The sequence below is a fragment of the Silene latifolia genome, chromosome 3 (assembly GCF_048544455.1).
Source record: "Silene latifolia isolate original U9 population chromosome 3, ASM4854445v1, whole genome shotgun sequence".
NCBI classification, from domain to species: Eukaryota; Viridiplantae; Streptophyta; class Magnoliopsida; order Caryophyllales; family Caryophyllaceae; genus Silene; species Silene latifolia.
The window spans coordinates 62,353,002-62,367,643 of record NC_133528.1 but is presented as its reverse complement, the minus strand read 5'-3'; the positions used below and the strand labels follow the sequence as shown (position 1 = coordinate 62,367,643).

Below are 14,642 nucleotides of genomic sequence, written 5' to 3'. Positions count from 1 at the left end.
AAGGAGCAAAATGAAAATTAAGAGAAAAAAACCACTTTTGAGTTTTGATCGTGGATTGGGGGCAAAAGCAGGAATTGTAAACGACAAAACCCCTCAGACACACTTCACACACACTTCCATACCAACACAAACACCAACGCTTTTTCCCGCCGTTTCATTCTCTCTCCTATTCCTTCTTCCCATCCTCTTCCCTTTTCTCCTCTTTGTCTCCCTTCTTCATCCATGGAACTCCGCTCTAAACGCCGCGTTTCATCCTCTCCCATTCTCGGTTACTTCCTCTCTTCACTCTTCATTTTTTTTACACTGTACTGCCATGCTTTACCATTCAATCATTGTACTTTGTTTCAGACGTTTTTCTTAAGCAGATGTGTTGGATTATCGTTTTTTTTTTTTTTTTTTTTTTTTTTTTTTTTTTTTTACTTTTATGGTGTTCGATCATGTTTTTGTGCTGTTAAATTTCGTATGAACATGACTAATAATTGTTTATTTTAGTGTTGGAAACTTTGTTTTCCAGCATAATGTTGAAAATTGAAATTAGTTTGATTTTGAAATAGTAAAACCTGGTGATTTTTGTTTGGTGTGCTTTATTTTTTGCTCATTTGATGTTGTTCGTCGCAGTAATGGAAGATTTTGTACCAGTTGATGTGGTTGTTTTAATTTGTATGTTTTGGCGATTAATTGTGGCTTGGTGTTTATAAAAAGATGATTTTTTGTCGTCTCAGATGCCGTAGTTCAGCCAATAGAACCGGATGATATGTACCAAGAACACGAATCCATTGTTGATGTTGGCTCTGATCACAGTGATTCGAGCAGTGATGGTACATTCCTTTTTTTCTTTTTGTGATGCACTTGATTTGTTGTATAATATGGAAAAGACTGGAAGAGTGATGTAATTCATTGTTTTTATGTAGGTGATTTTGATGCTTCGGCAGAACTGTTAGATTTGAATGAGGCTCCTGATGTTGATGATAGTAGTGTTGAGTCTGATGATGAGGTAGTTAAATCGAGTGTTAGGAAAAGAAAGAAGCCGCCTGTGAAAAAGTCGGAAAAGTGCTCTAAGAAGAAGGAAAAGAAAAACAAGGAGGGTAGTGATGTAGAAGGGGACACTAATGTTCCGAGTGTTGAAAGTTTTGAGGGTATAAGTGGGTTTGAGTTTGTTGATCCATTTGCGATGAAGAAGTTGCTGAAGAAAAAGAAAAATGGGGATTTCAGGGAAATGTTTATGTGGGACATATGGGAAGAAGAGCATAGATTATGGATAGACAATTATATGTCCAAGGAACTTAACTTGGATCAGCAGAATGAAATGATGGATGAAACACATAAGGAACCTTCCGAATTACTCGCTCGGCTACTGAGGTTTCAAAAGGAGTGGTTGTCATGGGCATTGAAGCAGGAGGAATCCCCTATTAAAGGGGGGATTCTTGCAGATGAGATGGGAATGGGGAAGACTGTTCAGGCAATTGCTCTTGTGCTTGCTAAACGGGAAATTCAGAGGGCGACTAGTGGAGTTGGTAGATCCTTGTCGCCCCCAAGTTCCTCTTCTGTCCTGCCTGAAGTGAAGTGTACGCTTGTAATTTGTCCTGCGTCTGCCTTACATCAGTGGCAAAGGGAGATTGAGCGATTTACTCGAGAAGGAAGTACCAAAGTGCTTTGTTATCAAGGGCCCAAAAGAGTGAAAAATTCGATTCTATTCTTCGCGTATGACTTTATTATCACCACTTATAATACCATAGAGGCTGATTACCGTAAAGTTATGCCACCAAAGCAGCAATGTCGGTGGTGTGGGAGAAGTTTATATGAACGTAAGATGGCTATCCATCTTAAATACTACTGTGGGCCAAATGCACTTAAAACTGAGAAACAGTCTAAACAAGACAGTAAAAGAAAGAAATCCCACAAAGTGTCGCGTAAGCATAAAGATGTCTCTGATGATAAGCACGTTGATAAACGGAAGAGTGGTGAAGGATGCAGTGATGAAAATAACCCTAACGCTGAAACTGGATGGGAGGAGGATTATCTCGATGAATTTGAGGTAGATGTTCGGAAATCTGCTCTGCACTCTGTCAAGTGGGAGCGTATTGTGTTAGATGAGGTTAGTTCAAACATTGACATTACTGTAAGAAGGAGTTGGTTATTATCTGTCATCTCTTATTGTTGATACGGAGTAGTTGGTTATGAAGGTTTGTCATTTTGCAGCATATTGGTAGTGTCATGTTTCTCTTTTCGTGTTAATCATTATGTCTGGGATTTTTCTTGATTTACTGGTTGCAACCCCTGCTATCTGTAGGTTGAAGGATACCTTCTAGACTTTTCATATTAATTCACTGTGTTTATGCAGGCACATTGCATAAAAGATAGACGTAGCAATACTGCCCGGGCAGTTCTTGCTTTGGAATCCTCATACAAATGGGCATTGAGTGGAACTCCCCTTCAAAATCGCGTTGGAGAACTTTACTCACTGGTTAGATTTCATATTTTACTATGAAAGTGGTCTTTTGGTTGGCAGGAAGTAATGCGGGAAGTGAAACTTCCTAGGAAACAGGAAACACCTTCACGAAACTTCTCATTAGCAACTCAATTCCTAAATGAACCAAACAAGCATAAAAATAATTCTGTATAGATTGTATCCATTATAAGTATGTGCTATTCTCTGTTTTAGTTTCTGCTAATTTCTAACTTCTGCTTTCACTACATGCAGATTCGTTTCTTACAAATTGCTCCTTATTCTTATTATTTGTGCAAGGATTGTGATTGTATGACGCTTGATTACAGGTACATCATATATACTTAACATGTGTATGGCTTGTACCATACTACCATCTTATGTTTGATTTTTTCTTAGGGTTAATTGATAAGAATAATCCATACTATGACCCTCCTGCTCAAAATAATACAAACTATTCATTATCCCACAATAATCTAATCTATTCCATCATTTAACCCGTATTACTTTGGCGGAAGGGCAACCTGCTGAACAGGTTGCCTCTTATTCTTAAGTCATTTTTTCCTTTCATTTACCAACTTATTCAACGGCTTCATCATTTATCTTTGTGTACTTGTAAATTATTCCTACCATTTCTTGGGTGTGTTTCTGTGGGAAATGCATACTTGGAAGTTTTGGGGGTTTAGAGTTTAAGTGATTTAATTTCTGGTCCATACAAATTACAAAGCTTAATCTTTTTTCAATTCACTCCAACACTTGACATTGTCACACAAAAATCGAAAAATGCCCTCTAAGAAGAAGATGATTATGTAAAAAAAAAAAAAAAAAAAAGAGAGATAACTTGCAAAAATTGAAACTTACCGGTGATAATAGGTGAATAGGAGGAAGATAGCAACACAAGTTAAATGACATAATAGATTAGATTATTCTGGGATAATGAATATGTCGGATTATTTTAAGCAGGGGGTCATAGTTTGGATTATTCTTATCAATTAACCCTTTTTCTTACTGCTGCAAAAATTAATTAGTGGTGCATTATTGCTTACAAAATGTTAACTTTTATGTCACTCATTTTATGATTAGTGTTTTAGAATTAGATGTTGAGCTGATGCCGTTGCACCCTCTTGCAGTATGTCAGCAGAATGCAAAAATTGCGAGCACAAAGCTGTCAGGCATTTCTGCTGGTGGAACAAAGTATGTTCTATATAACTTTCCTTTTACAATTCTCATTCACATTTTCTAAATTTCTTACTTATTCGTGTGCTCTCATGTACTTATAGATGTTATCTTTTTTTTCCTCTCTCAATTGTTTTGAAAGAATGTTGCCACACCAATCCAAGCATGTGGAAATAAGGCAGGTGGGAAGAGAGCCATGATTTTGCTGAGGCACAAAATTCTTGATAGCATCCTCCTACGACGTACAAAGAGTGGTAGGGCTTCAGATCTTGCCCTTCCTCCAAGAATTGTAAGTTATCAATTAATAGAATTTATGTTTGATGCTTGTTGGTGCTTTACGCTGTTTCTTATGAGTGTTCTGATTCTGACGTATAGATTTCTTTAAGAAGAGATACCTTGGATGTCAAAGAAGAAGACTATTATCAATCATTGTATACTGAAAGTCAAGCACAATTTAACACGTAAGTATGTGTGACTGTCTGTGTTAGTTTTAGATTGATGTTCGATATAGCTTTGATCCATCCAGATCTCTGTTCAATTTAGTATTTTCTGGTATATGATCATTTTTTTTCCTGTATTCGCCAGACATTCCCTGTTTAGCTTGTTTGAAAGTCAAATTTTGATGCTGATTTGGCAGTTCCGCGGTTTTTGTTTTTGGCTGTCCTCCACTTTTCTAATTGCCACATTATTTACATTTTTCAGTAAAGTTTCTTTGGATCATTAAACGAGTCGGCATGATAGTGGATGAAATTAGGAATTAGGAGTACTGAAACTCTTTATGATGATACGTGCTTTAAAGCTTCATAAGGAATAGTTTTGTGGATTGAGCTACCTCTTTTGTGGCAAGATGCGTCTTGAAAGGAATTTAGGACTGTGTTGATAAAGTATATAAGAGTTTATAGCAGTTATCAAGGTATTTGGTTTTCTGCTTCATGTAGACTGTAATCCTGAACTTGAAGGTTAATTCTATCTTCTCGCGCTTTTGTTAGTTTATTGTGGCTTTTCTTTTGAGGTTGTGTTGCCTGCATTTGTTTTCATTTTTGCGTTTGTGCTTGGTCTTACCCTGTGAGTGTTTATTTCTTCTTAGCAACATTGAAGGAAGTATGTTCAAACGTTGATGTTACACACCTATGACTTGAATGACTTGATTTCTTCCACAGCTCCATGTATATTGGCCTTTATTTTTTTTTTCTGAATTTTTCATAATTCTGGAAAATTTCCAAAATAAACAACTGTCATCTGAAGTTCATAAAGGAGAAGTGCGGAAACTTAGATAATATAAGAGGTCACAGGATTTAGGCTTAAGGTTATGAGAGTTGACCCCATACAATTATACAAATCAGTCAGTGTAAAAGTTTCCTTGAGAATGGGAATTAGGTGACTTGTCCGATTTGTTAGGCATTGGACACTTGTGCATATGTGCTTCTCCGGACTGAATGATGTTAATGGCCTGGAAATACTAACACTAGTGACAGCTTGTGGCCTAAGTTCTATGGTAACCAGTATATGATAATTAATATTGTTGTTAATTATTGTCTTCACTATCATACTCTTATGCGTGGCAATTCTGAGGTGTTTTAGGAGTTGCATTTAAATAATACTATTGATTATGTTTGGGATGCAATTTTTTTTAAAGTTTTTTTGAATTATTTTTCTAAGAGGTCTTCTATGGAGAGTTTATTTAAACAAGAGGTTAGTAGCACTTGTCAATGATATGCTGCTATAATCTGTAATATTACTCTCCCTCCTCTCTCTATTTCCACCGTACAATGGTTTAGCATATGAAGACCCTTTCATTGACTCTGGTTACTTATGCAGATATGTTACTAAAGGGACTTTGATGAATAACTATGCCCATATTTTTGACCTCCTTACGCGTTTGCGACAGGTAATTTGTTATTTGAACCCCCTTATCACTTGCTGTTTTCACAATTTCTGTAAACTTACTCGTATTTGTTTTATATTTGGATGTTAAAATCTGGTATCTCTTCACTGTAATAAGTTTTGTTTATTCTTACATTGTAGTTAAATAAAGGTTTTGTTTATTCTTGCATATTAGTTAAATGGAGGAGATACTGTTTTTTATGCTAAGAAATTATATGTTAAGCATAAAGAGAATTACATATTCTTTATTTCTTATATCTATCGATCAAGTCAGCGATGCTTTTAAGTTTTACATAACTGTTCAATCATCAAAGTAACAGAAAATTAAATCAGCCATCAACGCTTGTTCGGAACAATGTGTATCAGACCCTGAAACAAATCTGGACTGAATTTATTCCCACCATGATGTATGAATTTGAAAGTAGGTTGTATAAAATTCCTATGTCACAACATGCCCACTATTTATGCCCGCTTTGGTAATGTGGCCTGGAAACATGTAGCTTGTCAGAGCCGAGAGTAATGAGCATGTTGTGTTACAGCCTTATTTGGAAAGCAAAGTAGGATGGAAAGGGAGGGGAGGGGGAAAGGGAAGTGAGGGAAGAGAAGGGGAGGGGAAGTGAAGTATGGGTGTTTGGATTCAATTTCCCTCCAAATCTTTCCTATGGTGGAGGGATTTTGATTTGTCTTGGAGGAAAGAAAATGGATCCCTCCCCCCCTCTCTCACCAAATATTCCCCTCATCCAAATAAGCCCTGAAAGTACTTTCTTTTGCAGACGATACAGTAGGTTCTATTTCTGTGTGATAGTAATGGAATTGGTCATCTTTTCATATGACCGTGATTCAGTATTTCTCACTGCTTTGTATAGGCTGTTGACCACCCATACCTTGTGGTTTACTCACGGACTAATTCCTTAAGAAATGAAAGTGTTGTTGAAACTGACACTGTTGAGCAAGCTTGTGGAATTTGTCATGATCCAGCGGAGGATTTAGTGGTAAGTTTACAAATCTAAATCTACTTCTTGTTTGATTATTTCTGCATTTCCAGTATAATTGTCACACATCCTCTAAACAGTACAGTTGGATTATATTATATCATAGTAGGCAGTGCAAGAAACTCTTGTTTCATTTAATCAATTCTGTTAATCTGAACTTTTATAAATACTCATTTGCTGTTGAGAATGTCAAGCGTATATGGAGATTGTTGTTGCAATTGGTAAATGCACATGATGCAGTCGAAGTTTGAAACTCTTCACTTGGTACCTTATTATCAATTTACAACATAAAATATTTCATAGTTTTAGGTACCATACCCTATCACGTGCATCTTTTTGCAAAACCAATTGTGAAGTACTGAATTGTATCTTAGTGCCAAATACCTAAAATCTAGATTCCGTGTGCAATTTGTAAAATCTCATGCGTACCGTGACATATATTGTGTTGGTATCTTAGTGTTATCTTTGAATCTCGTCAGGTTACATCTTGTGGACATACTTTTTGTAAAACTTGTCTCCTTGATTTCTCATCTGCCTTAGAAGAACCCTTGTGCCCTTCTTGCTCGAAACCTCTTACTGCTGATTTTACTTCAAAGCCAAGTACTGCAAGCCACCGAGCTAAGTCTAAGGTGAAAGGGTTTAGAAGCTCAAGCATTTTAAACAGAATTAGACTTGATGATTTTCAGACGAGCACAAAGATTGATGCACTGGTAAGAAAGTTGTTTGATTCGAAAATTTGTACAACCTTTACCCTTCTTATTGTAAGGAAGATAAATCTGTCATTATTTGGTTAGGGTGAATAGCTGATCAGGTGTTTTTTTTTTTTTTGAAGAACTTTTTCCACGTGTTCTTTATGGAAGTAATTTGGCAGACTAGGATTGTGCTTAAATATGAGTGAATAATTAAATCATTTCCTTATCCTCTTTTTCGTCACTCATTAAATTTTATACTCCCTCCGATTTTTAGGAATTGCCCTATCTGTTTAAAGTAGTCCTCACAAATCTTGAAAAGTAGGGCAATTCTAAAGTAAGCAATTTAGTTTAGTTCCTGTTATCTAAGTACCCTATAATGCAATGATTAATGTGACCTTTTGTTGTAAATGTATCTAGAGGGAGGAGATCAGGTTCATGATTGAGAGAGACGGCTCTGCAAAAGGGATTGTTTTTAGCCAGTTCACATCTTTTCTGGATTTGATTATGTATTCTTTGCAAAAGGTATCTTTGAATTTCAGCTTTCTTTGGTGTGCTGATTTTTTTGGTGTGCTATTGTATTGGCGTGCTTCATCTTTTTAAATCTTGGGCAAATGACTGTACAGTCTGGCATTACTTGTGTACTCCTGGAAGGATCTATGACTATCACTGCCAGAGACAATGTAATCAAAAGGTTTCACGAGGACCCCGACTGCACAATTTTCCTCATCAGCTTAAAGGCTGGTGGTGTTGCTCTCAACCTTACAGTTGCTTCACATGTAAGTTATATCTGCAATCCGAACATGGATGATTTTCTGAGAAATTACTTATACTTTGTATGTCACCTCCATTGTCGGATTCAGGTGGCACCACGGTTTTGGGACATTCGTGTTCATCCAATCCCCCGTTACCTATAATTTGTGGGAGCCCTTGAGGCTCTTGGATAACGTTGTTTTTGTCCCTCGTTTATATTAACTTAAATTGGCTGTTCAGTTTGAATTAGGCTACTACTTTGGCATTAAAAGCAACTTTTCATGATTTTTTTTTATGTAATTGCTCTCTTTCTCTCTGCTATCCTATAGGTTTTCCTGATGGATCCTTGGTGGAATCCGGCAGCAGAGCGACAAGCGATGGATAGAATACACAGAATTGGGCAATTTAAGCCAATAAGGTAAATTTATCTCATCGCCCTTGTAGGACTTACTGCACATTCTTTCAAGTCTTTTTGTTTGTTATAAACATTATTTTTTTTTTCTCAGGATCGTCAGATTTGTGATTGAGAACACCATAGAGGAGAGAATACTTAAGCTGCAAGAGAAGAAAGAGCTAGTTTTTGAAGGGTGAGTCTGCTTTTCATCACACACTAATTTTATACCTTCCCCAGCCAACACCCTTCAAAATTTAAAGTGGATTATATTTCGATTTAATTAATCAAATTTGTTTTATAGGACCGTTGGAGGATCGTCTGACGCTCTAGCAAAATTAACAGAAGCAGATCTGAAATTTCTGTTTGTCACTTAAATTTAGGAGTAAGTTTGAAACAGAAACTGCAACAAAGTGTTGTTTTAGGAAGAAATTTGGCTGGGAAGTTGGAAGTGTCCCCCATGATCTGTTTATGGTGTATTTGCAAGTATTTGGTGAACTCTTCCTTATTAACTAAGGGGTTCAGGGCTCTTTTGTAAGTTGTTGTCTCTGCACTGTAGACATTTAGAACTATTAACCATGTGTTGTGGACTTGTGAAGTTTCTTTTAAGAAGTACTCCTTAATTATATTATGACATTTAATCCAAATTATTATTGAAAGTGTATTGATATCTTTTTCCTGCAAAGCAGTCAAGCAGACAATGTCAAATATCGACAAATTTTCAAGTGTATGTTTCTTTCTCCATTCTGAATTTTGTTGCTTTCAGTGTCCGTTGACACGAATTGTGTGTTTACAACAATATCTTTGGGAAAAAGAATGTACTACTCCATACGCCAGGACTCCTGGTCAATAACTTGCGCATGATTTTTGCACAAAAACTTGAGTTGGAGAATAAATTGTACTTAATTTCATACGTCTTTTAACTGACCTAACACCATTTGCAGAAATGTACCGTCATCACACATTCTCATGGGAAGTTATCAGACTTATCTATACAAATAACAGTTGTTTTTCACGGCAGAGGCAGACGGCAGAAAATTCAATAAATTTCGATAAAATTCATTTTCATTTTCTGTAAAACTGACAACCCAATTATCATGACTGCTGCTAGTGAACTAACTTTTAAAAAGACATTTATATATAGAGGAGTAACAAACATAAAAGGCCGAGCTAATGAAAAAATGCCAAAGCCTCCCATAAATTAATAAGTTAACTTAAGTAATGTGTGTGCCTATAAAGTATAAGTATGAATGTATGATGTTGGTAACTTATGGCTGTATATCTGAATAATAAAGCGGGGTACTGTGACCGGTAGCCTGTCCACAGAGGAGTGCATTGCTTGGAATCGGGTTCTCGTCTCTGAAGGAAAGTGTAGGGGTATAAACTCGAAGATAAAATTGCTGCCCTAAGTATTGTCGCGCCCAGTTTTCCGATCTTATGTTCCACATACCCACATTGTCCAGCGGCATATATATTGCTGTCCATGAATTTGGATATACCTGGTACAACTCACAAAATTTCAGCGCTCGTATCTTACACAGTCTTAGGTTAATATGAAGTATACAGGTTGTAACTCTCTATAAGCTGTATAAGGGGAAAACTGAAGAAATACCTGGACAGTGCATCTTGAAACAGCATCTCGTAGATTATAAATCAATCTGCTATCAGAAGACCATTGTCCTCCATTCATCCTGTAATGTTTCCCAGGATGCAAAAATCAACATCTAAACTGAGATCCAAACAAACTATATAAATATGACTGTAAAATTTAACTGCATTTTTATTTACCCCACAACAAAGAAAATATGACCATCAATGTGCCAAGATTGGACAGTTTCCTCAGCATTTTCAAAGATGATCTCTACAAAAGCACGATAGTCAGCACCCATGACAGAAGTTTGTAGAGAAGCATCCGTTCCAGTAGGACTATCTGGGATGCTTCCAATTGTGAAAACACCCGGAATCTTGAAGTAGTCAGCGAGCTTCAATGGTGTGTCTGCCGGAATGAATGACACGCTGTTGACTGCGTATCTTTGTTTCCCATCTATGACTGGAGCAGTGTTGGCTAGCCTGATGGTTCGGGTGGTGTTGACCATCCCATAATGGTAGGAACCTTGTGGGTTAGGTCTTGGTCCACTTGCTGTCAGATTTTGTCTGTTTTATATTTACAGAAAATTTGAGCTCAGAAGGTCACAAATGAAGTTCTCTATACTCTTTTTTTTTGGACCGTCTCACATAGAAAAAAGTGAAGAATTTGAGAATTTGACGGGTAGGATTACTTTCAGGCTTTCAGCCTCGTATAAGAATTTGTCGAGGTTTAATGACCCGCCAAAGAAAGTTCAGAAGTACAATGAAATTACCTGATAGATCTTGCCTGGTCGACTGACCAATCAATCTCAGTAGTGGGTCCACCAGGGGGATCACCCGAAACACCGTTAGCTGAGTTACTATAGTGGAGAATGGAGGTGGTGGTAAGTATTTGAGAGGTGAAACGGGTCGAAACAACAATGTAGTAATCCTGTGGTGCTTGATCAGCTGTAATTAGTATTGAGTAGGATTGTCCCAAATGAACATCAAGAGAAGAATAAGTATTTTGCAGAGTGTGGACTCCTTCGGTTTCCACCAAAAGCAAGTTATGCCCTTGGATCCTGAAATTTATCGCCGTTGCTATGCCGACATTGGAAATCCTGAACCTGTATGTGTTACCTGATCCAAAACATGGTGTCATATATTTGAGGGACATGAAAACTAGTCCTGATAAACTGTTCCACAACAATGTAGAACGCTACTATACTATCGTAACAACCTGTATAAGAAAGGAGTACCTTGATCAACCGTAAATGTGAATCCATTTGATCCACGGCCATTGATAAGAAGTCCATCAGGGAAAGGTAGGTTACTACCACTGTCCAATACTGCCTTCAAATCCTACAATGAAAAACACCAAAATGAATCAATCGACAAGAAATCAGATACTTGAACTTTTCTTCCTCAGTGAAAACTAGTAGTTTTAAGTTTCAAACACAAGCATTACGTACTGTGTGGCTCGTTTTAAACCAGTCTCCAGCAAGAATTGTGAAGTCACCAGCAGGGGGAGGGAAAGGCACTGGTATCAAGGGTCGACTATCGACTCTAATGCCACCATAACCACCAGCGGCTTTGTGGAAAGCGAGAGAAGGGAAGTAGAAGTAACTGCCGATTTGGTCCTTGGCTTGGAGGATATAGGTGAAGTTCTGGCCTGCAGGAATTGGACAGTTGGTGCCATATACACCATCCTGCCATGAGTTTCTTCTCTGTTGTATTCCATTCCTGCTTATCATTTAAAACAGAAAAAAACTCACAACCATTCTGTTTTCAAATCTTTAAGGCCTTTGCATCTGTAGAAAACTGTATGGATTTTTTAATGATGTCAAGAATCGCTGGAGTATGTTCATCAGAAGAGTTATGAAGATGAATGCTAGTTAACCCGAAAAAACTTACTAGTTGATCCGGGTGCTTAAATTATGGGTCTCTCCTATTTCTGTATTTCTATATAAGTGTAACATTTGTAGATCCTAATCTTGTGTGAAAAACAAAACCAGTGTTGTTTAAACTGATTCAATTCCATTAAATTTACTTCAATTTTATATAAGATCAATACAATTTGGTCTTTGTTTTGTTTAGTTAATTAGTTCACTCGTCTTTTGAACGCAAAGAACGTTATCAAGGGTTTTTTTGATATTAATGGGGTTGATTATATGTTATTAACAACTATGACTTTTTCAACTAAACAAACTAATGTTAGCGCTAATTCCATTTGTTATCAATCTCTTAACTCAAAGTTGGCTCTCATTCCATTTTCTTACCGGCCTTTTCATTCAAAGGAGGCTCTTCCAAATCTCACAATAAACTACTCCATATTGCATCAGAGTTTCAAAGACTTTACTAGACCATAACCCGTATTAATAATTCCTTTTTGTGTTTATGTTATACTCGTATAAGACACATTAGATTATATTCAATGTCTCATTTTATCTTTAATTTATACAATCCTTTTTCACAAGACTAACTGATAGGCCGTCGTAGATAGTGACGGTGGCCATCAATTTAATATAATAAGAGTATGAATGAAATCTAAAGCAGAATGATTTAGGAAACAGTATGTAGTCCATGTGAATATGTGATAGATAGTCCAACATTGTGGGCGTTGGTCTTAAATTGTGGAATAAAGTATTAAGTATCGGCATTCAGTATCGTTCAATCAACGTTGCATGTGCTTCATTAACCATCTTTTCCTAACCCTCCTATACTCTTATCAATTTACTTTCCAAGATTTCTAGGCTCTAGCGACTAGTGAACGCGGGATGGGCAAACTCCTCCACTATTCTTATTCTTATTACGAGTTGGTCTTCTGAGAGACGGTCTCTCAATAAATCATAATGTTAGAGAGACGAGAAATCATCATTTAGAAATAAGCCAAGAGGGAGAACTATAATCGATTGTGATTATGGAAATATTGGTCATCAACTAAAGGATTTCGAAAAGACTAATGAGACGAAATAGTAACATGTAACCAAGTATGTATTGAAGTATCTATCATCTATGTACGACAATTATAATTGACTCCCACACCGACCTTACAAATAGTCGATTAATTAGGATCTCTACTTTTGGAATTAATTTCAGTTCTTATAAGTTTAGTTTAGGTCGATTAAGTTGAGTAGAATATGTGTGACTAGTTGCCACGGCTCAGTCGTTCATATTTCGAAGGACATGGTATTTACCTTGTATATTATCATGGGTAAAATAAAGTACAGTAGTAAAAGTGATAACAAATCACAAAAAAAAAAAAAAAAAAAGGCAATGAATAAAAAAGAATGGAAAGAGACAAATTACCAGGAAATGAGGAAGGGTTCATCCAATCCATTATAAACACTAATAATTAAGTTGTCATTAGTGACTGCTTCAATTGGAGGTCCTGGAAATTGCCCATTTATTAATATCCCCTGCATTTTCCCAATTTCACCATTATTATTTTAGTCAAAATAAGACCGCCTTATACCAGAATTTAGCTAGCAACTAACATACCTGTTGCTTGATACCAAGAGGGTAGATATCACCATAAGTGACATTCCATGTATAAAATCTGTACGGACTCTCTCCTTTACTGTTTCCAATCACCATCATCAACAACAACAAATAACAAAAACCATTTCTCATTTTCCCCATTTTTCTTTCAAAAATAAATGAAACAAATTGAACAATGTGACTGAAATCGAGTTTTATAATAAGTTGGGGGTATATCACTAAAAAAACAAAAAAAAAAGTAGAGATTGTAGAAACTTGGGGGTTAAGTAAGTGACAGATCTATGAAAGAATGTATGATTAATAATAAAAAGAACAGAGGAACATACGCTCTCTTTTTCTTTTTAATTTTGTTTTAACTTTACAGTATGAATATGAAAAGCAAGGAAAATGATGGGAAATTAGGGAAAATGATGGAAGTCGGTGAGGGATGATAAATATGGGTAATGAATACAAATTACGTGAAGGAACAAGTTCAAGTGTTGAGTTGTGTTGCAGTAATAATGGTTTCTCTCTCACTCATTTACTCTGTCTCCTCAAACTGGGGACTATGATGGCATACAACTATACCAGAAACGCGCATTATAGGTATTCTACGCGTACGCCCTTCCTACACCGCTACAGTTTTTAAAAATGCTGAACGGTGCCATTGGGTCAACTGCTGCTTAGGTCGGGTCACTTCAGATTTTCACAATTTTAGATCGGGTTGTTAATCACAAATTCTTGTTTCAGACCGATATTTTTGGTCTTATTTATCAGATGGATAAAATATTGCCATTTTTTAAGAAAATGTAACCAATTAATTAACAAAATGTTATGACTAAAGGTGTCATTTTTTACCCTGAAAATGATGTGAACAATAATGGTAACATGTTATCAAAAATTAACAACATTTTATTGTAAAATGATGACATGTTACCCGCCTTATTTCAGACCAAAAGCAATGATCTTAAGAAAAACGGACTAATTGTTAATATGTTATCAAGTTTTAAAGAAACTAGTATTGGTGTCCGGCTTCGCCCGGGCTACCTCTTCTTACCATTATTTTTTTTTTCATTAAATAAAATTACTTAAAGTTGTATAACCCATAAATATATCATTAATATATTTTTCTATGACATATCCTAAAATTACGATTAAATAAATTTTGAGACAAATTCACTACTCCCGCTATTAATATTTTACTCTTATTAATGAAACAATAGTAATAACATTTCACTACTTGCCCATAATCATTGTTACTTTCA

The 14,642-nt window shown here is 36.2% G+C and overlaps 2 protein-coding genes across 2 annotated transcripts; one reads left to right on the top strand and one right to left on the bottom strand.

The window, feature by feature from the left end:
* Positions 1-28: 28 nt before the first annotated feature.
* On the top strand, positions 29-8,985 carry LOC141647677 (ATP-dependent helicase rhp16). The gene is made up of 16 exons (XM_074455969.1): positions 29-268; positions 723-818; positions 912-2,095; positions 2,342-2,464; positions 2,702-2,775; positions 3,577-3,640; positions 3,765-3,911; positions 3,998-4,083; positions 5,441-5,510; positions 6,373-6,498; positions 6,978-7,208; positions 7,608-7,712; positions 7,814-7,966; positions 8,270-8,358; positions 8,447-8,527; positions 8,636-8,985. The coding sequence occupies exons 1-16, from the start codon at positions 223-225 to the stop codon at positions 8,706-8,708; spliced, it is 2,748 nt and encodes a 915-aa protein (XP_074312070.1). The 5' UTR covers positions 29-222; the 3' UTR covers positions 8,709-8,985.
* A 318-nt stretch (positions 8,986-9,303) lies between these two features.
* On the bottom strand, positions 9,304-13,920 carry LOC141647676 (L-ascorbate oxidase homolog). The gene is made up of 8 exons (XM_074455968.1): positions 13,399-13,920; positions 13,207-13,316; positions 11,370-11,640; positions 11,157-11,259; positions 10,692-11,037; positions 10,120-10,485; positions 9,944-10,022; positions 9,304-9,830 (listed from the first exon to the last, which is right to left on the bottom strand). Exons 1-8 carry the CDS (start codon positions 13,537-13,539, stop codon positions 9,600-9,602), a joined length of 1,647 nt encoding a protein of 548 aa, XP_074312069.1. The 5' UTR covers positions 13,540-13,920; the 3' UTR covers positions 9,304-9,599.
* Between the last annotated feature and the right edge of the window lie 722 nt (positions 13,921-14,642).